The 25,359-nt window shown below is 38.7% G+C and overlaps 1 protein-coding gene across 1 annotated transcript in view; it reads left to right on the top strand.

Moving 5' to 3' along the window:
• The window catches only part of LOC117301711 (gamma-aminobutyric acid type B receptor subunit 1-like), a 32,398-nt gene extending 9,434 nt beyond the window's left edge, over positions 1-22,964 (top strand). Inside the window, exons 2-17 of the mRNA XM_033785735.1 lie at positions 28-165; positions 6,102-6,272; positions 6,886-6,993; positions 8,595-8,660; positions 10,391-10,576; positions 11,511-11,756; positions 12,113-12,176; positions 13,217-13,297; positions 14,458-14,608; positions 15,210-15,342; positions 18,168-18,275; positions 19,152-19,271; positions 19,664-19,809; positions 20,349-20,544; positions 22,366-22,536; positions 22,884-22,964. Of these exons, the coding sequence (XP_033641626.1) occupies positions 28-165; positions 6,102-6,272; positions 6,886-6,993; positions 8,595-8,660; positions 10,391-10,576; positions 11,511-11,756; positions 12,113-12,176; positions 13,217-13,297; positions 14,458-14,608; positions 15,210-15,342; positions 18,168-18,275; positions 19,152-19,271; positions 19,664-19,809; positions 20,349-20,544; positions 22,366-22,536; positions 22,884-22,964 (2,166 nt within the window). The remainder of the gene's footprint in view (positions 1-27; positions 166-6,101; positions 6,273-6,885; positions 6,994-8,594; positions 8,661-10,390; positions 10,577-11,510; positions 11,757-12,112; positions 12,177-13,216; positions 13,298-14,457; positions 14,609-15,209; positions 15,343-18,167; positions 18,276-19,151; positions 19,272-19,663; positions 19,810-20,348; positions 20,545-22,365; positions 22,537-22,883) is intronic.
• The last annotated feature ends 2,395 nt before the right edge of the window (positions 22,965-25,359 follow it).

The raw sequence follows: 25,359 nt of genomic DNA, 5'->3' as shown, positions 1-25,359 counted from the left end.
CTTTTTTCCCTTTTTTTTTCTTTCCAGTGCCGGCCTGGAGATGGAATGAAAGGATTCTTTGAGCTTCTTTATGAAGAGCCAACTAAAATGATGATTCTTGGGGCAAGCTGCTCGGTGGTGTCACAGCCTGTAGCAGAGACTAGCCAACACTGGAACATGGTACAGGTTAGTTTAATTAGTTTGGATGATACTCGAAGGATAGACCCCGCCCCCTTAACTTGATGACAAGTCGTTATCACCGCCCCCAACAACACACATTATGCCGTTCACAGAGCGATTTTCGTTCATGCAACGGTCGTAGGTAGCGCGTGGCAAGGTCCGTCCGTCAGCTGCAGCTCCAACTAGCTGCCACTGACTCACACACGTACTGGGATCGAGGGTGTGTGTACCGTCCCCGTAACTGCACCGCGCTTATCAATTACCGTCTTGACTTCAACACTACCGTCCCCCATGCATAATGATGCCACGAGACCCAAACAGTGTCCTCACTGGAGGTTGGTTTTCGACGTTTCGAAAACAGTATACTTTGCTTGTCTTCACGGAATAAGAAGAAAGAAATAACAGATACTGACATAGAGGAAACGAATAGAAAGCACAATCAGCTTATCCACTGGTTATTGGATATGCCTGCCAGTCAAGGAATGTTTGAGTTCGCTTTAATATCAAAAGCTGACCGTCCGTCCGTGGGTCTAAGTTTACACATCGGTACTAAAGGCAGGGTTTAGTTTCCATGCAGTATCATTGTATCTGGTGTGTCGCAACGAATGCATAATTTGAACACGCCTGCAAGCAATAAATTATGGGCTCCCTCAAAAGAGATGAAATAAATGGTTTTACCCGCAAGTTTGCTAGACTTATTTATTAGTACCAGTCCCTTTGTTCCTTTTATCGGTGCTTGATAACTCACCTCTTGTATTTCTACTTCGAGAGGAGAGGCTGCACTTTAAAGTGCGTCACGACTCCTTAAAGGGATGCTGCAATGACTTAAAATAAAACAGTTAATTTTGCTGTCATTTATTTCTGATATATGTATTGAACATCAATAAAATGTGTTTGTTTTTTCCCCGACATATCTCACTTGCGTAATTAGCGAATAAGTCATACCCCCCCATTTTGTGGATTGTTACCGCCCCCCTACCATCGACGTCACGTCGGGAATTCAGAAATTATCGTCGGCAAAAAGAGTCTGGTTCCTAACTACACGCGCCTAGGTACCAGGCCACACAATGCACACGTCTCTATATGCACACAGCCAGGGGACCCGACGGCTCGGGTTCCCGACATGACGTCACATGAAGGCTCCCTTTTAGGGGCGGGTGGGTGACCTTAATCTCTTGAAAACCACTTTTAAAATACTTGTGCATTAAATAAAAAAATTAAAACAATATTTCAGGTTTAAAAAGTCATGTTTAATCGTTTAAATTAAAAACAAAAACCACTGCAGCCACCCTTTAAGCAACTAGTCCTCTTGTCTTGATGACTTGAGCCCCCCCCCCCCCCCCCACCATCCCGTATTATTATTTTAAGCCGTATATTTCCCTGTGAGTACTCAAGTCCTTTCCATTAATCTTGCGATCGGACAGGATCTGACGAGAAGAGTGAAAATGTCATGTGTCTTCGTCAAATTTAAGCAGTATAAAAAGCGCCTGTAGTTTCAGAGGGGTCCAATTCATGTATGCGTGCAAGCGCAGGCGTACACATAGTACGTTTACCTAAATGCACTGGGCTCGATTTCACAAAGCTAAAACATCCACCATGAGACAAATTTTCAGAATTATCATAGTGATTTGTACTGGACGTCACATTTATTAACTAAGTAACTACGATTAATTTGCAGTTACGATCAATCTTAGCTCTATGTGAAATCGGTTGTGAGTCATGTCGAAAGGCCAGTTTTCTCACTTGGTGTATCCCAGCATGCATTAAAGAACAAACCTGTGAACAATTTTGGCTAAATTGGTCATCGAAGTTGCAAGAGAATAGTGAAAGAAATAATACCATTGTTGCACAAAATGTTGTGCGTTTTCAAACAAAATACGTCAGGCCTAAAAAGTCTTATAATATTGTGAAAAAACTATGTTGTCGCCATAAGCTATATGCCATAAGAATAAAACCGTTCATGTTAACCAGTAATGGGGAGAGGTTGAAATTAAAAAACATTGTGCGAAACGGCTTCCTCTGAGGTAACAATGTTTTCGAGAAAGAAGTAATTTTCCACGAATTTGATTTCAAGACCTCAGATTTAGAATTTGAGGTCTCGAAATTAAGCATCTAAAAGCACACAACTTGGTGTGACACTGGTGTTTTTTCTTTCATTATTATCTCGCAAATTCGACGACCATTTTGAGCTCAAATTTTTACAGGTTTGTTATTTTATGCGTGTATGTTGAGATACACCGAGTGAGAAGACTGGTCTTTGACAAATATTGTCCACTGTCTTTAAACGCACATAAAATATTGTTCCTTTGTATAGGGAACTTCCAACCAATCAGAGACAACGACGTTGTCGCGCGGTTGGCTATACCCAATGCTCATTGCCAGAACTCTTAAAGACAACTTAAAGAACTTAACAACTTAAAGACACTGGACACTGGTGGTAATTGTCAAAGACCAGTCTTCTCAACATATCCATAAAATAACAAACCTGTGAAAATTTGAGCTCAAGAATCGGTCATCGAAGTTGCGAGATAGTAATGAAAGAAAAAACTCCCTTGTCACACGAAGTTGTGTGCTTTCAGATACTTGATTTCGAGACCTCAAAATCTAATTCTGAGGTCTCGAAATCTAACTCATGGAAAATTACTTCTTGCTCGAAAACTACATTACTTCAGAGGGAGTCGTTTCTCACAATGTGTTATACTATCAACAGCTCCCCATTACTCGTTACCAAGTAAGGGTTATGCTAATAATTATTTTGGGTGCCTTTAAGGGAGACAAGATTCCCGTGTTCCTTAAACCGGATTTAGTGTGCACTTTTAAAATACCCCTTATGTTTCCAAGGGCACTAACGGCCTTTGCAACAACATATTATAAGTACACTTCTAGAAAATAACCAATTTGGTACAGACATTAGATCCCATCCTGCTGACAAGCAACTCCATGCTCGATTACTATAATCCTTTCGTAACACTCTTCAATACCTTCAAGTCACCGTATCAATAAGTGTCTTTCCCGCCCGCGCGATTACACTACAGTAATTTTGTTTTAGTTATCTGTTGTTAATTTGTACTTCTCTTATAATTTACACTCTATTGGTCTTCCACTTGAGAGCACTATTTTTCAGGCATGGAGAAAGAAAATTATGTACCATTCGCTTCATCCCAATGCCAAGATAACAATTTGTTAGGATAAGTACAACTACCTGGGGAATAGACCTTATGCACATGACGTCATTTCAGTAGGGCGCCCTCACCTAGAGGTCAAAAGGAGGTTGTTCATTGGCCAATCCTGTGCGCCGCGCGTACAAATCTGTGCGTTTCGATTGTTTTGTCACCGTTTTTCCACTAAGATGGCCGCTGGATGACGTCAATGCATAAGGTCTATTTGACAACAACCTAAAGCGAGTTTGAATACTGATGATCAATCAGGTGGATTGTTACGAAAATTGTTAAGGTCACATGAAGAAAAAAAAGAACTAGACTTTGAGAGTTTGTGAACAAACTCTAGGTGTTCGGTAATCGGGAGTAAAAGCCTGGTTTAAAAAACAAATATTGCACCTTGCTTTGTTTTCAAGATTTGTAATAAATGATCAAAGTAGCAAAAAATGTCAAAACAACATCTTCGTCGTTTTGAGTTCAAGAAGTTAACGTAATATAATTGAAAAATCCGGTAAACATTGCTCTGTTAAAAAAGTGTAAGATAAGTTTTCAAAAAAGGTTAGTGAATGAGTTTATTTAGTAAACAAATTATTCCCAAAATACTTCCATAGTAGAAGAAGAACAAGTAGAAGATATGAAGAAGAAAAAAGAAGAAGACGTGTTCCGGGTTGTTGGCCCGAACACCTAAAATGAAAAAGAAAAAAGTTTTTATTGTGTACTTACACGGTACTCATGTACTGGAAATGCGTGGTAAAAACGGTAAAGCGTTGCATGCTGCATGATGGAAATAGAAAGAATGGGTTTTCTCGGTCAAATTCGGCAAATGAGCAGCCAATTTCATTTTCAGGCGCTCGAATTAAAGATATTTTGCCTCCCCGGTTTTTACTGCGTTTCAAATTCAGAATTCGGTCATTCAATTTTGTTTTCAGGCATTCAAGTTCCTAGCACCCTCCTTCTTTTTCATGACACACAATCATCATTCAATTTTGCAAAGCTGGTTCGACTAAAGATTTTGCTGATTTAATCATTTTCAATTTCGTAAAGTGGCAATCAATTTCGCTCACCGAGGATTCAAATAAGTACGACTAAAGAAATACGAATAAACATATAAACTGTATAAGGCAAACCGTTTCGTACCTTCACAGGTTCAAGATGGAATGCTCCCTTCAAAAAGGCAAAGTCGAGTTGAACACTACAAGCAATCTTTAAAAAAATAATTGTTTTCTTCTTCTTTATTTTATGTTTCCAGTAGACTTTTACCTTGGGCCCCATACGGGTTGTTTTCTTCTTTATTTTTTTCGGGAGACCTTCAATGGTTAACTGACCAAGACCTGACATTTGAATGTGTTTGAATGTTTTTTAAAGTTTTTAAAAAATATTTTTTCCAGTTGTTATTTTTTTCTAAACATTCACCAACCATCTGTTGGCGTGCCAGACATCTTGGCATTATGTTCAAGAGTGCCAAAACATTAACCGCATGCCTTTAACATTCGTATAAGGAAACAACAAGTTAACCAAGCGTTTTTAAGACTGCACAAATATCAGAATTGACTGCTTTAAAATGAAATTGAATGACTTAACACACGCCTCAAAAACACTCCTGCGAATTTGAATGCAGCTTCGATGAATTGTTAAATTGAATGATTATTTTGTTAAATCGAATGACGTAAAAGTAGATTTGACTAGTCTTTAAATGAAATCGAATGACCCTTTTTTAGTAGCATTCGATTTCGTGCGAAATAGAATAGGCTGGTGGTTGAATTGGCTGCTCATTTTCCGAAATTGACCGAGAAATCTATATTACACAAAATAATCTTGAGGTGCCCCAAGTATACACAAAATAACCTAGGGGTGCCCCCTTCTGCCCCTGCCGAGAACACCTTTAGTATAGACACCGTTTGTATACAATTTCGTATTAGTTTAATATCTTCTTTACCGGAGCGGGACTGGAAACTGCAACCCAAAGATTATCATGTCGGTGTCAGATGCAATTGTGTCCGCCATGCAATACTGTCCGCTCCGGACACTTTTGCATATATGCAATCGTGTCCGGAGCTATGCAAAAACCGTCCAGTGGACAAGTAGGCCTACATGGCTGTACATGTGCACGCTCGCTTGTGAGCGTGCATTCATTGAACCTACGTAATTATGTAGCATGAATATTCACGTATTTTATGATTGCAGCGAATACCCAACGGCCGAACATGCACTTAGCTTGGAACAAATGGCGAACGTTTTCCGTCGACCAAAAGGGCGTTTAATTTACCGCAAGGACCGTTTTGCAAAGGGTGGACACAACTGCATATGCAAATGTGTCCGGGCGGACACATTTGTATTATGCAGCAGCGTCCGGGCGGACATGATTGCATATGCAAAACCGTCCGGCGGACATTATCGCATATGCAATACTGTCCTCCGATTGCATGGAGGACTTAATTGCATGCGACACCAGTGCTCTACCAACCCTGACTAGGTGATCACTCTGCTGTCGCACCAGCAGGGCCAATACTGTCATAAAGTCTGTTAGGCATTAAATTAAGCACAAAATTATATAGCTTTAGCAAAACAAACTTACCTGCCAGAATACCATAGAGTTACCATTGCTGTAACAGGTTTTCCACTAATTTCTTGCTTAGCAAAGAAATTAGCCAAGCAGTATTTTCTGCTTAACAGCTGTATGAAATATTGCCCGGGACGGTTAACCCCTGTACTTTGTTATTTTTTCATTTAAACATTTCATTGTGTGTGCATACTTTTTGTTCTACGACCCCTTCTTGTTTCCAGGTTTCGTCAAGCTCCGCATCCGACGCCTTATCGTTCCGGGGCCGTTTCCCGTACTTCTTCCGGACCAATCCGGCCCAGTCCGGACTCAATGCTCCCCGGATCGCAATCATGAAGGAGTTTGGGTGGAAGAGAATTGCAGTCATACACGACAACAATGAGTACTTCACAACTGTAAGTCATGAATCAGCACTTTTTACGAAGGTTTAATTGCGTGTAATGTTTTATGGTAACCAGATTTTGTTTCATAACTTTGAAGGACGAAAGTTTGCCATCTGCTTATCTGCTAACATAATAGCTAAAAGTCAGATTTAACGCATTTGTTTTTAATGATTTTTTCCAATACTTGTTTGCAACCTAAAACTAATGATATTTAACGTGTTGTGATGATGCATTTTCCATTTTTTTTCTGCTTGTCCGCTACCAGTAAAGCAAACTTAAAATTGTCCTTCTTATGTTGGTGGACGAAAAATTGCCACCTGTCTTTTTGCTATCAGAACGATTTTGACTTTTTTCATTTTCTCAATTTCTGCCACCTGAAAAGTAGTTTTTATACTTTGGTGCCAGAAAGTTAACCACCTGCTTTTTTCTTTTGAGAAAAGTAGAAAATTAGATCGACTGTTTTGACAACGGTATGTTCCCTTTTTCTGCTAAGATTATAAACAAAATAATGCCTGGGACGGGTTTTTATGCAATATCATCATCAATTCGATTTTAAATAAACAGCAAATACTGAGTTTTCACACCTTTTTTTTCTCCATCGTCATTCATCATCAACATCATCCAGGCAATAAATAAGTTTTCCGAAGATTTAGCCGTACACAATTTAACCCTAGTCGCCAAAGAGTCTTTCAATGCTGGAGAAACGCCAACGGTACAGCTCCGAAATATAAAGGTACGTAATTGAAGAATACAACAATATTGAAGGATGTGGGCTCCGAGGTCAAAATAATCTGGTCAAAATAATCCAGTCTTACCTCGCGTTAAAGCCATTAAACACTTTCGGAAACAGAAAACAACAATAAAAGTCAACAAATTTACAAATAAGTTACAGGGTTTACAGAAGGTAATGTTGAAAGACTTCTCTTGAAATAATTTATTACTCCATGAAATGCTTTTTTTTTTTAGGAAACATTAAAACAATTATCAATTCTCGCTATCGAGAATTACGGATTTGTTTTAAACACATTTCATGAAACGTGCGGAAACAAGGGTGGGTTTTCCCGTTATTTTCTCCCGACTCCGATGACCGATTGAGCCTAAATTTTCACAGGTTTGTTATTTTATATAGCAATTGAAATACACGAAGTGTGGGCTCTTGGACAATACTGTTTACCGAAAGTGTCCAATGGCTTTAAAATGGTATAAAACTCATTTTGTTTAATTTTCAATTACTAGCTTAATTACGCAGCTTAGTTTGAAAAGTGACTTCATTGGGCGTCGAAAACTAGACGAGTCTATAAACATAATAAGGAGAAGTTGGTTGTGGTAGCAAAAAAAAATCAACTATTATAATGCTGTATTGATTAAAAATATCAAAATTTAGTAATGAACTAACGTACAGCAAATTTCGAAATAGAGCGTTTTGGGATTAAAGACTCTAGACACTATTGGTAATTGTCAAAGACTAGTCTTCTCACTTTGTGTATCTCAACATATGCACAAATTAAAAAAACAGTGAAAATTTGAGCTCAATCGGTCGTCGAAGATGTGAGATAATATTGAAAGAAAAAAACCCTTGTCACACGAAGTAGTGTGCTTTCAGATGCTTGATTTCGAGACCTCACATTCTAAATCTGAGGTCTCGAAATCAAATTCGCGAAAAACTACTTCTTTCTCGAAAACTACGTTACTTCAGAGGGAGCCGTTTCTCACAATGTTTTATACTATCAACCTCTCCCCATTACTCGTTACCAAGTAAGGTTTTCTGCTAATAATTATTTTGAGTCATTACCAATAGTGTCCACTGCCTTTAAGACTAAAACTGGCTTGAAGTGTAAGACAGTAGCATCTTACAACATTTTAACCATTTTGTAGGTTTGTTTTCATCTTCGTAAGGATTATTATATCTACTGGAAAATAAGTGTCTCACAAAGCTAAGTTGAACCTTTGAGCCCTTCATTTATTATTAATGTATCCAACGATGTTCTCGTTTCCGTATGGTCGTAATTGGCCACGATTTGTTTTCTTTTCATCTGGTTGCGAAGCCAAGGACTCGAAGCTTCGAACCAATTTACTGTTTACAAGGAAGGAAGTTTCAGTTTTAGATGTGGGAGGAAAAAAAAACAGAGAAATATTCAAGGGAAACCCATGCAGTCAGAGGGACTGAAAACCAAATCCACATATGGTCCCTGGCATGATTCGAACCGGGGTCCCTACAGGGATGGAAGGCGAGGAAATGAGATACCACTACGCCAACCTGGCCATCCATTACATCATTACGGTGTATCACTTATCACAAAACCAATGTTTTTGTTTATGAATATCCCAATTTAGGAAAAAGACGCCCGCATTATCCTTGCAAGTGCGTACGAGGATGGTCTTCAGCAGGTATTTTGTGAGGTAAGAGACTCTTTAATTATTTTCACAAACATCAACATACATTGTGGTGTAAAAGGGAGCTATAGTGGTCACGAAGGCAAGATTTAAATATTGCTGCAAATCCGCAAAATTTGAGGACCTTGATGTGTGCACGATCCATTTTGATCCAGCTTTCCGAAAAACAAATTACTTTTTTTCCTGTTTCGTTGACCTATGTATAGTTTATATCTAGCCTCGAAGATGCGCAAGAATAGATTGGTTAATCTTTGTTTTTGTAGTGTTTCTGAAAGGGCAAGGTTGACGCAAATTAAGTCGACAGTTTCAATAAGTTGAAACAAACATGTGTAGGCCAAGCGTTTAGAACATTTCCGAATGCTTAATGCGTATTGCACTTTTGAATATACATGGGAAACAAGTTGCCTTCAACCGTAATGCTTAGTTATTATTGCACAGACTACATGGGCAACACAGCTGGAAAGCGACTTTACCTTTAGCAAACTGTTGCGAACCGTAATGCTTATATATAGTGACTACTGCATCTTTTAAGAGCGGAGAGCGGCTTTGCCTTTAGCAATGTGTTACGAACCGTAATGCTTACAACGTGCTAATTGTACTTTTGACTAGTGGGAAACAGCTTTACCTTTAGTGTACTGTTGTTAAAGGCAGTGGACACTCTTGGTAATTACTCCAAGCATAAAACCTTTATAATTGGTAACGAGTAATTGGGAGAGGTTGATAGTATAACACATTATGAGAAACGGCTCCCTCTGAAGTAACGTAGTTTTCGAGAAAGAAGTACTTTTCCACGAATTTGATTTTGAGACCTCAGATTTAGAATTTGACGTCTCGAAATCAAGCATCTGAAAGCACACAACTTCGTGTGACAAGAGGGTGTTTTTTCTTTCATTGTTATCTCGCTACTTCGACGACCGATTGAGCTCAAATATTCAAAGGTTTGTTATTTTGTGCATATGTTGAGATACACCAAGTGAACAGACTGGTCTTTAACAATTACCAATAGTGTCCAGTGTCTCTAACCGCAATGGTTGACAAAGTACTGCTCAGTGAATTGAACAATATAGAGCGTTTATTTTTTTCAGGAAAAGCCTTTTAGGCATGATGTTGGACAATGTTGTGTTGTATGCGCTATTGTTTTTGCAATCTTTCCTTGTACTGATCAATTCTCTCTTATTGTAATATTTTTAAATAAACGTCTTATTGAATTGAATTGAACTGAAAAGGTCGTCTCTTTGGGAAACTATTGGTGGCGCTCTATATTGTTCAATTCAAGTCAAGATTGATTTCATACTCCTCTTCTTGCGGTAACTTACACAAAATATTACACAGATAATCGAAATAATAAGCACGTAGAGGAAAATTCAGTCTTTATGTTAAAGACACTGGACACCATTGGTTGTCAAAGACCAGTTTTCTCACTTGGTGTATCTCAACGTATGCATAAAATAACAAATTTGTGAAACTTTGAGCTCAATCGGTCATCGAACTTGCAAGATAGTAATGAAAGAAAAAACACCCTTTTCACACGAAGCCGTTTTTGGGTGGAGTGTCCACTGCCTTTAACCAAAACAAAAAAGAGTGTATGTGGCTATCATATCAAGCCAAGGAAGCAAAGGCTTGTAGAATACAACCTAGACAAACTACAAACAAGGAGACAATATCAATAGATAACAAGATTTTTTTTTGCAATCGAGTTTATTATGACTTTGAATTTGTTCCCTTCTTGCAAGTAGGCGTACCACATGGGAATGTATGGTAGCAAGTACATTTGGATGCTGGAGAGCTGGAATAGTGTTGACTGGTGGAAGAATGTTACATTCGGTTGCACTGAGGAAGAGATGTATGCAGTGGCACAGAACTACGTGGGGACAGTGTTTCTGGATCTAAGGGAGGATAATAACTACACAGTGTCTGGATTGGTAACCAGTTCCTTTTTCATAATTCCGTCTGGATTGAAATACAGTTCCTTTTTCATAATTCCGTCTGGATTGAAATACAGTTCCCTTTTCATGATTCCGTACTGTCTGGATTGAAATACAGTTTCCTTTTCATGATTCCGTACTGTCTGGATTGAAACACAGTTCCCTTTTCATGATTCCGTACTGTCTGGATTGAAACACAGTTAATTTTTCATGATTCCGTACTGTCTGGATTGAAACACAGTTCCTTTTTCATGATTCCGTACTGTCTGGATTGAAACACAGTTCCTTTTTTATGATTCAGTATCTTTATACACTTTAAGGATTAACATACTCCAAATTTCATAAGGCTTGTATTAGGCACTTAAACGTGTTAAAGCACACAAAAACTGTATACCAGAAATAGGTTACCAGTCAAAATTACGTTAGGCTTGCATACAAATAGTCGTGACTGGTGCTCGATTGAAATGAGCACATTGACCTTGCATGCAAAAAAATCCTTGCCAAAACCTAAACTTACTGAAATATGACCATTGATGTTTATTTTAAAAGTGTTATTTTAAAAGTGATATAATTACCTATTTTATTTTAACAAAATAACTCCAGTTTGTTGTTTCAAGGGACGGTATACATTTGGTAATAATTTTTAAAATTAGTGGCAATAAAAACTCCCTCGTTTGTAATTAGAATGTATTTATGGATAATATGTCATTTTTTTCCCCCCTATATTTGAATCTGGGAAACGTTTCGGTCAGAAAATAAGTTTATTCTTGATTTTCTATTGTATAATGTTTTCATTTTGTGTCGGCGCCTTGATCGGTTTTCTGGAGAAGTGCGCGTTATAAATCCATTTTATTATTATTATTATTCCTTTGATTTGTAGTGTCATTGTATCAGGTCCTTATTGCCAATCAAACTTTTCTCTCCACCACAGAATGCAAGACAATACACTGCGGTGTACACCGACTTTACAGACGGACTGGCATATGCCGGGTTGGAGTTTGCACCGTTTGGTTACGATGCCGTCTGGGCGGTGGCCCTAGCGCTCCACAGCGTGGCAAAGCAATTGGCCTCGGAGAACTCCTCTGTTAGAATTGAAGATTTCGATTACGACAATACTCATCATTTACGGGAGAGATTGGTGGAGGAGTTGTCAAAGCTTGAGTTTGAAGGAATATCGGTAGGTTTAACAATTTGACGAAAGACTGAAACTTATTATTAAGAAAATTCAGGGGGCAACTCTAACCCGATGTTTTAAGAGTACAGACATGACAGACGATCTTCAATACTTCGAGGCGTAGGCCGTATGTTTTTTGTTTGCCATATTGCGTCGTTGTTTACATTTTTTTTTTTAAACCTTTAGTTTCTACTATTGTCCTGTTTCTATAATGTTATTAACGGGGACTTGTTGAAGACGCATTTCAGACAACATTTGTTTATTTAGGTACTTATATTATGTTGTTCTTCCTACCACTCAAGAAGAATTTGTCTATTGTCCGAAGATTTTTAAATAAAACTAAAATGTGTTTCCACCAGGGCTCTGTCTCATTCGATGTCTCGGGAAATCGCGTCGCTCCTTTTAAAATCGAACAACTAATTGGTGAGTGCATTCGTTAATTGTTGACCGTTGTTAAATGAACATTTACAGAATTGGTTATTAAAAACGCCTTGTTGTCAGTATCAGAAACTCTATGGCTCCCGATCAAATTACACATCGCTTCAAATTAAATCTTGTCACTTTCAAAGTTGGTCATGGCCTATATAATTCTGTCTTGAGTATAGGGTAGATGGCCTTAGCGTTCGAACCAAACCGCTTGGTAAAATTATCAAGAACCAAACTCGTTGGGATAATAAACCACTAGTTGAAAACCTCTTCACCACACATCGATTCCCTTATAGTAGGCCAGCCAAAGTATGAAATTACACTTTGGACGGCATAGTTTGTTAATGGCTGGCATCCATGCTAGATGTATGGATCATGGGCTCGGGAAGACGATTAGGGTGGATGCCAAGCTTGATTTTAAATTTTAAGGTAATTTAGGGGTCAAAAGGTCAACAAAGGTCAAAATTTGTGTCAAATTTAATCACATTCGATAGATCTATCCATAAAATGTATTTTTAACTCTATGTTGATACTACAAACCTATGTAATTAACGTATAAACTTTGACCTTGTACACAAAATGTATAGCAAAACGAAGTATAAAAGTGTGATTATCTTGAAAAGGGTACATTTGGAGTACACCAATTGTTTTTGCACTCCCCATCCTCATTGGTGCATATATTGGTTTCAAACAACTTTTTTTGAAAGGCAAATATACCCAGGCAGCTTTTGAGAAAAAAAATAATTCAAATACCACCTTCATGTGGGGTCTTAACGACTAATTTTAAGGTCAAAATTTCAAAAAAGGCAAAAAAATTGCATTTTTGAAATTTTCACAAAATTTGACCCCAAGTGATAGATCTATCCATAAAATGTACTTTCAAGTTAATGTTGATGTGACAAACGTATGTAATTAACGGATAAACTTTGACCTTGTACACAAACGGGGTTTTTTTCTAGAGCACTTTTTAAAGTTTGGCTGGTCTACTATTATTTATACACTTGTTTGATGTGATCCTTGTTGATTATTTTTGCAAGACGGAGTTGAAGAAACGGTTGCTATATACTTGGAGGATGGTGGACTGAAGTGGACGCGAGAAGACAGGCTCTTGTTTAACGGTAGAGAGGGAAAACCAATTGTTTTAATTTTTGCAAAATTGAGGGTTGGTAGCTAGAATTCATAGGAATAATGCCATTTCTATAATTTTTATTTAACACAAAACTGTTCGCTTACGGTGTTTAAAGGGAGAGTATTTTTTTTTTTTTTTTTTAACTGTTCGGTTGTTTCAATCCTATACAAGTGTCAAGATAATACATTAAAGACAATTGACACTGTTGGTAATTGTCAAAGACCAGTTTTCTCGCTTGGTGTATCTCAACATATGCATACAATAACAAACCTGGGAAAATTTGAGCTCAATTGGTCGTCAAAGTTGAATGAAAAAAAAAAATTCGCATGGAAAACTACTTCTTTCTCGAAAACTACGTCACCTAGGGAGCCGTTTCTCACAATGTTCTATACTATCGACCTCTCCCCATTGCTCGTTACCAAGTAAGGTTTTACGCTAATAATTATTTTGAGTAGTTACCAATAGTGTCCACTGCCTTTAAACTTACCTGTGAAAAGTTCATTTCAAAAGGTGGTCGGGTCTTTTAGATAATTGCTGAAGATCGGGAGCAGTATGTCCACTCAGGAAGAATACTATAATTGAAATACAATTTGAAAATTTAGTTAGAATCGTTAAAGGAACACGTTGCCTTGGATTGGTCGAGTTGGTCTTTGAAAAGGTGTATGTAACCGTTTGTTATTAACTGCAAATGATTAGAAAGATATTTTGAAAGTAGAATAATGATCCACACAAGCATCACTCGATATTGTGTGGTTTTACCTTTTACCTTGTTGACAAACACGGTCGGCCATTTATGCGAGTAAATTTTTTGACTCATGGCCGACCGTGTTAGTTCGCAAAGTAAAAGGAAAACCACGCATTTTCGAGGCAAATGTGTGTGGATCATTGTATACTTTTAAAGCATATTTCTAACCACATGCATTTTATAACAAACGGTTACAAACGCTTTTCAAATACCAACTCAACCGCCCCAAGTCAACGTGTTCCTTTAATCACCAGTTCTTCATGGTGTTACCGCAAACCTATCTTAGATATTTATACTTACACCATGCAAATTTTCATACTCTCCTTATAAAATTGTAGCTCATAAACCAATTAACATTAACATAGTGATACCCTAAGTTAGCTTACTTTGTTTTAATCGTCCAGGGGGTGCCACTCCTAGAGATGGCCCATTGAGAGAGATTGTCCACCTCGGTATCAGCCCATCAACATTCATCGTCTTCACATCATTTGCAGTTCTCGGAATTATTATGACTGTGGCGTTCTTGATATTCAACATAAGCTTCAGGAGTAAGAGGTGATTATATCCAAAATGTAGACTCAGCAATCACTCTTCCTACACCAATAAGTTTAATTGACATTAAAGTTGAAGTTGCATCTAACATACTTTGAACAAAGATATTGACAAAATAGGGACACCGCCAATTTAGGGCTAGATAACTCAGTTGTATTATAGCGCCGGCACGTAAATCCGGGGCAGGAAGTTGTGTGCTTTCAGATGCTTAATTTCGTACCCTGAAAATCTAAATCTGAGATCTCGAAATAAAACTCGTGAAAAATTACTTCTTTCTCAAAAACTACGTTACTTCAGAGGTAGCCCTTTCTTACACTGTTTTATACAATCAACAGCTCCCCATTACTCGTTTCCAAGTAAGGTTTTATGCTAATAAATTGTTTGATTAATTACCAATAGTGTCCACTGCCTTTAAAGGCAGTGACAAGGGTGTTTTTTTCTTTCAATATTTTCTCGGAAGTTCGATGACCGATTGAGCTCAAATTTTCACAGGTTTGTTATTTTATGCTTATGTTGAGATACACCAACTGTGAAGGCTAGTCTTTGACTATTACCAATAGTGTCCAGTGTCTTTAAGAATCTTGATTTTATAATTGTCGTTTAGGGTAGTGAAGCTCTCCTGTCCGAGTATCAACAATGTGATTGCCATTGGGTGTTGTATGTGCTACCTTGACGTCATCTTAGCCGGTTTGGAGCGAGGCCAAGTCGGTAGAGACACCGTGGAATATCTGTGTCTGGTAAGTGCTGTTGTGAATAGACGATGTGACCTGTAACCTGTGACATCACATGTTTACAAAAGATCCACCAAGCCTGGACTTCCTGCAGGCACTATTTGTACACAGCTCAATGGAAGAACACATCCAATCTTACATTTTATGGAGATTGCACTGTCTAATTCTTATCAACTTTTGATATGATGAAAGGGGGGCACATCTCAAAACTTGTCCAGCTTTTACTTTCATAACTCTTGGTTTTATGTGGAAATTATGACACAAAATTTAAACTCCCAAATAGGACCGTTTAATTTTGCCTGCCAGAAAACCTTAAGAATGTACAAGGTCACACTTATTATAAACAAAGTTCACATTGTCTATAGTACTTGACCTAAAGGTTATTTTCTTAATAACGCCAAAAATGGTTGTATAGTAGCCTAAACATCTGACGTCACACTTCGAGGCTGGTGAATAACGCCAGAGACCTGCCTCCAAAACCGGCGTGTAGTTTAACCTTTGACCTCAACCATTTCACATAGATATACGCAGTCAAATTATATTGCGGACGTGAGAGAAGTGCTCTGTTTGGGCATGATGAATGCACCTTTATCCAATATCATTGTATCCAATGGAATAACTGGATCTGCTAGCAGGGACCTGAAAGACAGACTGGGGCCCAATTTTATAGAGCTGCTAAGCATAACGATTTGCTTAGCATGAATTTCTTTCTCGATAAAAACAGGTTTACCAACCAAATTTCCATGTAATTGTCAGGATAAGCAAACAAAAGCTGAATACCAGTAACAAGCACTATGCAACAAATGGAAATTTGGCTGGCAATCCTGTTTTTATCTGTGAAGAAATTTCATGCTTAGCAAATTTTTGTGCTTAGCAGCTTGATGAAATTGGCCCAGGTTGTAATTAAGATACTTTCTAATGGGAGACTTTGGAGACTCTGGCGGGAGCAGACATGACGGTGTTGTTTTTTTGTTTTTTTTGCGGCCCTGAGCACGCGCATAATATACCCAGTATTGTGCTAGTAGGTCTGAGCACAGGATAACTGTGAATAGAACAGTCCAAAAGTCTTCCATGGCTGGTTTATCATTCGAAATAACTAAGACGAACAATCTTTCAAAAGACAATAATGTGTCTATCTTGTATGGATTTAAAGGCAGTGGACACTATTGGTAGTTGTCAAAGACTAGCCTTCACAGTTGGTGTATCTCAACCATATGCATAAAATAACAAACCTGTGAACATTATTTTGAGCACACTCGGTCATCGAACTTGCGAGATAATAATGAAAGAAAAAAACACCCTTGTCCCACGAAGTTGTATGCGTTCAGATGGTTAATTTTGAGACCTCAAGTTCTAAATCTGAGGTCTCGAAATCAAATTCGTAGAAAATTACTTCTTTCTCGAAAACTATGGCACTTCAGAGGGAGCCGTTTCTCACAATGTTTTATACTACCAACCTCTTCCCATTACTCGTTACCAAGTAAGGTTTTATGCTAATAAATATTTTGAGCAATTACCAATAGTGTGCACTGCCTTTAAGCAGAAGGTCCGAAACCTATTTTTGCTTTACTTTTCTGAGGGCATCCTACTTTCCTCCTGCCTTCTAGACCTAGCTTGTTAATGCAGCCATACATACAGTTATTATCGATGGGGAATGATACTTAGAGAGAAGTAAAGGTTGTTGGTATCATAAATGTATTAGCCGAAAATAAAGTACCAGTAGACCAGGAGTTATCCATAGATGGCATCCGGCAAAATGTGTTATTAGGTCTAAATTAATATCACTTTACCTCCCGTGCAGGGCAACACTAATTATGACAATCCTTCGTCGTTATTGTTATTAATTGACAAAGATACCATACTTTGAGTCAAGTAAAAGCAATCAATTTATACAACCGCCACCATTTCATAGTGAAAACCTAAGTGTGGCAAAATACATGTATCGAATGAATTCCTAACACGTATCTATGGTGGCCCTGAAGGGACATCGCACATCGCAAACATCTTTGCAAATAATAAATTTGCGATGTCGCAAATATCTTTGCAAATATTTGCTATGTCGCAAATATCTTTGCAAATATCATTGCAGATATTTGCGATGTCGCAAATATTTGCAAATATCTTTGCAAATATGTGCGATGTCGCAAATATCTTTGCAGATATTTGTGATGTCGAACATTTTATCGCATACCTTGTCGTATACTTTGTCGCATAGTTTGCATATTTGTGGCGAGAAATTGTTCAAGAGCCTAAGGGGTTGTTCGGGTTCCAGCCTTCATTCCATTAACATGTACACACAGGTGGATAGTCAGATACAGTCCGCGCGTGTGTTTTTACAAGAGACGAAAGAGAGGTTGACGTCCGTGGTCTGCCTAGCCGGCCTGTGTTACCGCTTCGGCTTCATGTGGCCCGCGTGGTGGATCATGGGAAAACAATACTAATAATGCACGAGAACAAACGTGCGTCGTCTGCTTTTTGTGTGTGAGGCATTATATTTAATGATTGTAAAAAAAATAAAATAAAAAATAAACACCACCGCAAAACACATAACCACACCATTTGTATTGTAACATACTCAAATTCGCTTTCTGATGATTTAATTTTTTTTAAATACCTTAAGAATAATGACCGTTGGTATGGCGCCTTGGAAATTTACCAAGGTGATTGACTTCTACAGTAAACATTATTGTATATAAAATAAATAGTATTAAAAACACACGAGATAAAGAAAAAGAAAAAAATCTGTTTATTGTACAGCGCTGCGTGTGCATTACGTTTCCGCATAATTATATTTTACTTCTTTTGGATGTATTGTTTTTTCTTCTCCTCAGGCACATGCATGGATACTGCCGATTTCGTTCACTCTCGCCTTTGGCGGTCTTTTCGCCAAGACTTGGAGAGTCCACGTCATATTCAGGAACAAAACCAGGAGGACCAAGGTAAAGTTCGCAGTTGGGCTTTAATACAGTGCGTAAAAATTCACGGCTAGATGACTTAAAGACAGTGGACACTGTTGGTAATTGTCAAAGACCAGTCTTGTCACTTGGTGTATCTCAACATATGCATATAACAAACCTGTGAAAATTTGAGCTCAATCGGTCATCAAAGTTGCGAGATAATAATGAAACAAGAAACACCCTGTCCCACGAAGGTGTGTGCGTTTAGATGGTTGATTTCGAGACCTCAAGTTCTAAATCTGAGGTCTCGAAATCAAATTCGTGGAAAATTACTTCTTTCTCGAAAACTATGGCACTTCAGAGGGAGCCGTTTTTCACAATGTTGTATACCATCCACCTCTAACCATTACTCGTCAACAAGAAAGGTTTTATGCTAATAATTATTTTTAGTAATTACCAATAGTGTCCACTGCCTTTAAAGACACTGCTTGGTAATTACTCAAAATATTTTTTAGCATAAAACCTTACTTGGTAACGAGTAATGGGGAGAGGTTGATAGTTAAAACATTGTAAGAAACGGCTCCCTCTGAAGTAATGTAGTTTTCGATGAGTTTTTCATGAATTTGATTTCGAGACCTCAGATTTAGAACTTGAGGTCTCGAAGTCAAGCATCTGAAAGCACACAACTACGTGTGACAAGGGTGTTTTTTTTCTTTCATTTATATCTCGCAACTTCGATGACCAACTGGGTTCATGTTCATAGGTTTGTTATTTAATGCATATGTTGGGATACAGCAGGTGAGAAGACGGTCTTTGACAATTACCAATAGTGTCCATTGTCTTTAAGCGTGTATATGCCCTAAATGTTCTACTTATCCTTTTTTCTTTCTTTGTTTTCCTCGTTTTTTTCTTCTTTAGATATTCAACTACCATCTCTTTATGGTTGTAGGCGCATTAGTCGTAGTTGACGTCATAATCGTATCGGTATGGACAGCCTGCGATCCGATTCAACTCGTCCAAGTCACCCTTGCAGATCAGGTGAATAATAATATACCTTTCCACTGTTGATAAAAACAAACCGCGCTGGTTGGGCATCGACGGCCGAAATTTAGCAAACCATTCGCCTGTTGTTTAAAAACAGCTGATGATGGGAACAAATAACTGTTCAATATTTTTGCAAACTGTCAATGAACTAAATTACCTCCATTGGTATTGGTTACTTTGTTTCCAACAAATTTTACACCTACTATTTATTAGTTTTTGCTTAACATTCTGTTCTGTTACACATTTCAGGTATCTGATTTTACTTTGCATTTTGGCGTCCCATTGTTTTCCAACAAAAGTTGGGCTGTGTGTTGCAAAAGAAAGGTCTCAATAATACATATTATATCAATTTGCTAATGCTATTATTTTGTGTTTCCGGACCTAAGGTGGATCTCGTCGCGGACAAGATTATTGTGCGGACGTTGGACAAATGTGACTCGCCAAATTCTCCCAAATTGTTGTGGTCCGGGATCATGTTCGGCTACAAAGGAACACTACTTATGTACGGGGCATTCCTGGCGTGGGAAACAAGGCAAGTTTAAATTGCGTACTTTTCAATTCACTTCAAGTCCACATTTATTTCACACCACGCTTCTTAAGATATACAAAGTATTACATAGAAATCAAAATCGTACATAAATCTTAAAGGCAGTGGACACTATTGGTAATTACTCAAAATAATTATTAGCATAAAACCTTACTTGGTAACGAGTACTGGGGAGCTGTTGGTAGTATAAAACATTGTGAGAAACAGCTCCCTCTGTTAGTTTTCGAGAAGGAGGTAATTCTCCACGAATTTGATTTTGAGACCTCAGATTTAGAATTTGAGCTCTCGAAATCAAGCACCTTAAAACACACAACTTCGTGTGACAAGGATGTTTATTTTATTTCAATATTATCTCGCAACTTCAACGCCCAGATGAGCTCAAGTTTTCACAGGCTTGTTATTTTCATGCATCTGTGGGATACAGAAGTGACGAAGAAGACTGGTCTTTGACAGTTACCACTAGTGTCCAGTGTATTTAAGTGAAAGAAACCTCAACAATTTAACTTTGTGAAATTGTATGTTAGGAAAGTAACCATGCTGCAGCTCAACGATTCCAAGTTCATAGCGATTGCAATCTACAACGTGGCTATTCCAAGTGTTATCATCACCCCTCTGGTTTTGTTACTGGATATCGAGAGGCCCAACGTCACTTTTACCCTCACCGCAGCGTGTATTACCTTCGGGACAACTATCACAAACTGCCTTATATTTCTTCCAAAGGTAATTTTTCTTTCCTTGCACCAAGCAAGGCTAAAAGCCACGGACTTCGTCACTTCAGAGGGAGCCGTTTCTCACAGTGTTTTATACTATCAACAGCTCCCCATTACTCGTTACTATAGTAAGGTTTTGTGCTAATAATTATTTTGAGTTGCTACCAATAGTGTCTACTGCCTTTAAAGGCAGTGGACACTATTGGTAATTGTCAAAGACTAGCCTTCACAGTTGGTGTATCTCAACAAATGCATAAAATAACTAACCTGTGAAAATTTGAGCTCAATCGGTCATCAAAGTTGCGAGATAAAAATGAAAGAAGAAAACACCCTAGTCACACGAAGTTGTGTGCGTTTAGATGGTCGATTTCGAGACCTCAAGTTCTAAACTTGAGGTCTCGAAATCAAATTCGTGGAAAATTACTTCTATCTCGAAAACTACTCCACTTCAGAGAGAGCCGTTTCTCACAATGTTTTATACTGCCGACCTCTCCCCATTACTCTTTACCAAGTGAGGTTTAATGCTAATCATTATTTTGAGTAATTACCAATAGTGTCCACTGCCTTTAAGGGGATACAATTAGACATGGTTAAAGGCAATGAATAACTCAAAATAATTGTTAGAATAAAGACTTTACTACATGGTAAAGAGCAATGGAGAGCTAATGATAGTATAAAACATTGTGAGAAACAGCTCCCTCTGAAGTAACTTCGATGACCAATTGACTCCAAATATTCAAAGATTATTGTTTATTATTTTGTTTTATGCATGTTTGGGATACAACAAGTGAGAATACTTAATAAGGTGTCCATTGCCTTCTGTAAACCCTGTAAGTTATTTGTAAATCTGTGAACTTTATAATTTTGTCTGTTTCGAAAGTGTCCAATGACTTTAAAGGCAGTGGACACTATTGGTAATTACTCAAATTAATTATTAGCATAAAACCTTTCTTGGTGACGCGTAATGGGGAGAGGTTGATGGAATAAAACATTGCGAGAAACGGCTCCCTCTGAAGTGGCATAGTAATTTCGAGAAAGAAGTAATTTTCCACGAATTTGATTTCGAGACCTCAGATTTAGAACTTGAGGTCTCGAAATCAACCACCAAAACGCACACAACTTCGTGTGACAAGGGTGTTTTTTTTCTTTTATTATTATCTCGCAACTTCGATGACCGATTGAGCTCAAATTTTCACAGGTTTGTTATTTTATGCGTTTATGTTGAGATACACAAACTGTGAAGGCTAGTCTTTGACAATTACCAATAGTGTCCAGTGACTTTAAACAGCTACCTGAGCGGAATGTTTTTACGGAAATGGTATGTTTAACTTGTTTATAATGCACTTGTTCACCATTTTAATGTAATTTTGATATGTGTCATTTCTGAATTTTTCGTAATTATCGACTAAAAAATCAGGCCCCAACCGAAAGGTTTTGAAAAACTAAAAACACTTCTGCCATTGAGAGCGCACGTCAAAGAACAATGCTGCTGACGTCATCTCTGGGAGCTTGCTTTGTTATGCCTCCACGCTGCAACAAAGCGGCTTTACAAATTGGAGCTCCTAGAGATGACGTTTTGAGAGTGATTACGTAACAGGGCTTTTCGCAAATCTTTCAGAAAAGCCCTGGATAAGGTCATTCAAAATTATTGTTTTTTTACACAATTGAAATCTTTTTATAGTCGTATGACTCGATTTCCCTATTCTTTGAAAATATTTTGAGTGAATTTCAGCAAAGTTTACGACTTGACATATTCGTTCAAGCAGGTCTTTAAAGACTTATCGGTTTTTGTTGCGTACATTCATTCGTTGCTTCTCATCCCAAATCACAGATTATTGCCGTCTGGTCCGAAAGTCAATCAGATGGATCTCAGGACCAGAGAATATTTACAACACACAACCAAATAGCTCCTCAACGTCCAGGTACCACTCTCAACCTTGATGTTGCCAAACTGAGGGATAAAGACAGAGAAATTGTGAAGTTAAAACACCAGCTGGAAGAGGTAACAATAATTTGCTCACTGAATCATTTTTCTAATTATGGCGGAATAAATACTGTCTATAGTTGCTCCATGTTCCAATCCATAGGCAAATTGAGACAGGTTCGGGTTGACCGCAAACCACGCCAACCTCTTCCTTACCCTTCAAAATGAAGAAGAAAAAAACGAAAACTTATAAGCTTTGCCGGTACGTCAGTGACGGCTTCTGACTGACACTCGCAAACAAAGATGTTGACAAAATAGACCCTCCCATTGATTTACCTGCTGTCAATATAGCGTCCCAAGTCTGCAGTTTATTTGACATCTTTTACGCATAGGAATGGTTTTGTGTTATTTGATCTTTTTTCCAGAAAGCTACGAGGATTGGCGAATTATTGGAGCTGGTTCAACATTTCCAGCTACAGCTGAAACTTTGCTCAGAGAAATCGTAGAGCTTACTTTCCAAAACAAAGTTGTAGCCTGTCATTGCTCTCTATTAATTAACCAGTAAAGAATACATAAAGACTGGTCCCCTGGCTTTACAAGTATACACACGCACGTCTGATTTAACTGTGAATCTCCAGAAGGCCGTGTGAATACAACGTGAGATAAAAGATGATTATGAACGTGGGCTGAAAGGCAGACACTGCACAGACGTTCCTAGCCTGAACAATGACGTCACAGGTCGAGGCTCGTAAATTACGGCAGAGATTGTATGGCCGTGATCCTGACGGTCACGTGGATGAACGTGATCTAGCATCGCATTCAATATTCTCATACATTATAAAATATAATTATATGGATGTACATGAACACTGTAAAACACTGTATTCAAAGATATCACTGGTTCTGTACTTCATACCAATTGTCCTTATATATCAATGCGGATATTTACACTGGGGATATGTTTAAGGTTCATTGTAAGGTTATTGCTGTGTTGCTGACCTCACTTCACAGACATTACTGGTCAGCTTCTAATGATTATGCACCTTTAAAGGCAGTGGACACTATTTGTAATTACTCACAATAATAACAAGCATACAACCTTTCTTGGTAACGAGTAATGGGGAGAGGTTGATAGTATAAAACATTGTGAGAAACGGCTCGCTTTGAAGTAATGTAGTTTTCGAGAAAGAAGTAATTCTCCACGAATTTGATTTCGAGACATCAGAACTAGATTTTGAGGTCTGGAAATCAAGCATTCTGAAAGCACGCAACTTCGTGTGACAAGTGTGTTTTTTTTCTTTCATTATTATCTCGCAACTTCGATGACCAATATTTAAGCTCAAATTTTCACAGGACACAGGTTTGTTATTTTATGCATGTTGAGATACACCAACTGTGAAGGCTAGTCGTTGACAATTACCGAAGGTGTCCAGTGTCTTCAAATTGTTCTCAGGATATTGTTTCATTTTACTTGAATGTTTAAAAATTGGCGTAACTCATGTTGTGTATTTTCTGAAGAGAAGTAATATTTTGTGCTAGTTGTTGATATTGTTTGCAATGTTATCACAGCGTGGTTTTGTTTTGGGTTTATTTTACTTTATGTTATGAGAAGCTGATCACAGTTCACATTGTGTTTCCCAATTTAAAATGAAAAGGTCGTTGCAAAAACAAAAACACTGCATCTAGCACATTCATATTGGGTGCGTTCGATTAGCTTCCCTGGGTCTACCCCGCGGTGCTCATTCGGGTGAGCCACTGATGACAAGAGCTAAACGAACGATCACTCACATGCATGACGTCATGCACCTAGGGCCAGCCAAGTGACCCACTCCACAAGCAGGGCACCGCCGGGGGTTGACCCCGGTGAGCCCCTGAAATGACGTCAAAGCTTTTCGAACGCACCTGGGAAGACCAGGTCGACCCAGGGAAGCTAAACGAACGCACCCACCTACGCTCTACGGAGCCCTGGGCCCAATTTAATGGCTCTGCTTACCGTAAGCACAGAATCGGCGCTTACGGAAGCAGGGAATTCTGTGCTTACGGCAAGCGTATTTCACGGGTTAGCGGCAAATTTGGGCTTCTGCGCGTGTGTGCTTCACATTACTAGGCATTCTACACTTACAATTTAGCGCAGAAATTCGGCGCTTTCACGTAAGCGGGGAATCACGATCGTAAGCGCAGAATTCTGTGGTAGGCAGAGCCATGAAATTGGGCCCTGCTGGTCATGGTAAGGAGCTGGCCTATTTAACAGAGCTCGTAGTTTTATGGGCCGTGCGAGTGCAGAATTCAGCACTATACACAGTGCTTCAGACCTTTATCACGGTGTGGTCATCTTGATTTTTAACCCATCCAACTCATTGTAACCAAACTGAGGCTAGACGAAATAATAGTCAGATACCATGCGCAATGAATGTTTGAGCATGCCTTTCAGTTATTGGAAACGGGGAACAAGACCAAAATGGTGACAGTGTGATAAAGGTCTATAAGGACCAATGCACATGCCGTCAGTTGAGTAGGGCACCGGTGTGGCAGCGAATTCTGTCCGCCGCGAGACATGGGACGGAGGAGGCCGGAGGAGAAATCAAATGAGGGCGCTGTCAGAGGTAGTTTGTACAAAGTCCGCTGTATTGATATGGGGTTGGGGGGGGGGGGGTCTCCGGGGGCCAAGTTTATTTCTTTTTAAACGACATTGCAATATTTTTTCCCCTTTCCGTCAAAATTTCCTGCCACACCGGCCCTGCATGGGCTGGCAGAGCTAGAAAGAAGGTTGCTCATCAGCAGCCCGTCGTTTTGCGCTAGGCGGTAGTTTGTGCAAAGTTCGCCGTATTGATATGGGGTGGGTTGGGGGAATCTACGGGGGGCAGATCTCCTGCCACAACGGCCCTAGCTGGGGTAGAGCTA

The sequence above is a fragment of the Asterias rubens genome, chromosome 17 (genome assembly GCF_902459465.1).
Source record: "Asterias rubens chromosome 17, eAstRub1.3, whole genome shotgun sequence".
Lineage (NCBI taxonomy): Eukaryota > Metazoa > Echinodermata > Asteroidea > Forcipulatida > Asteriidae > Asterias > Asterias rubens.
Note: the sequence above shows the minus strand (reverse complement) of the source record. Positions and strands in the feature narration are given on the sequence as shown.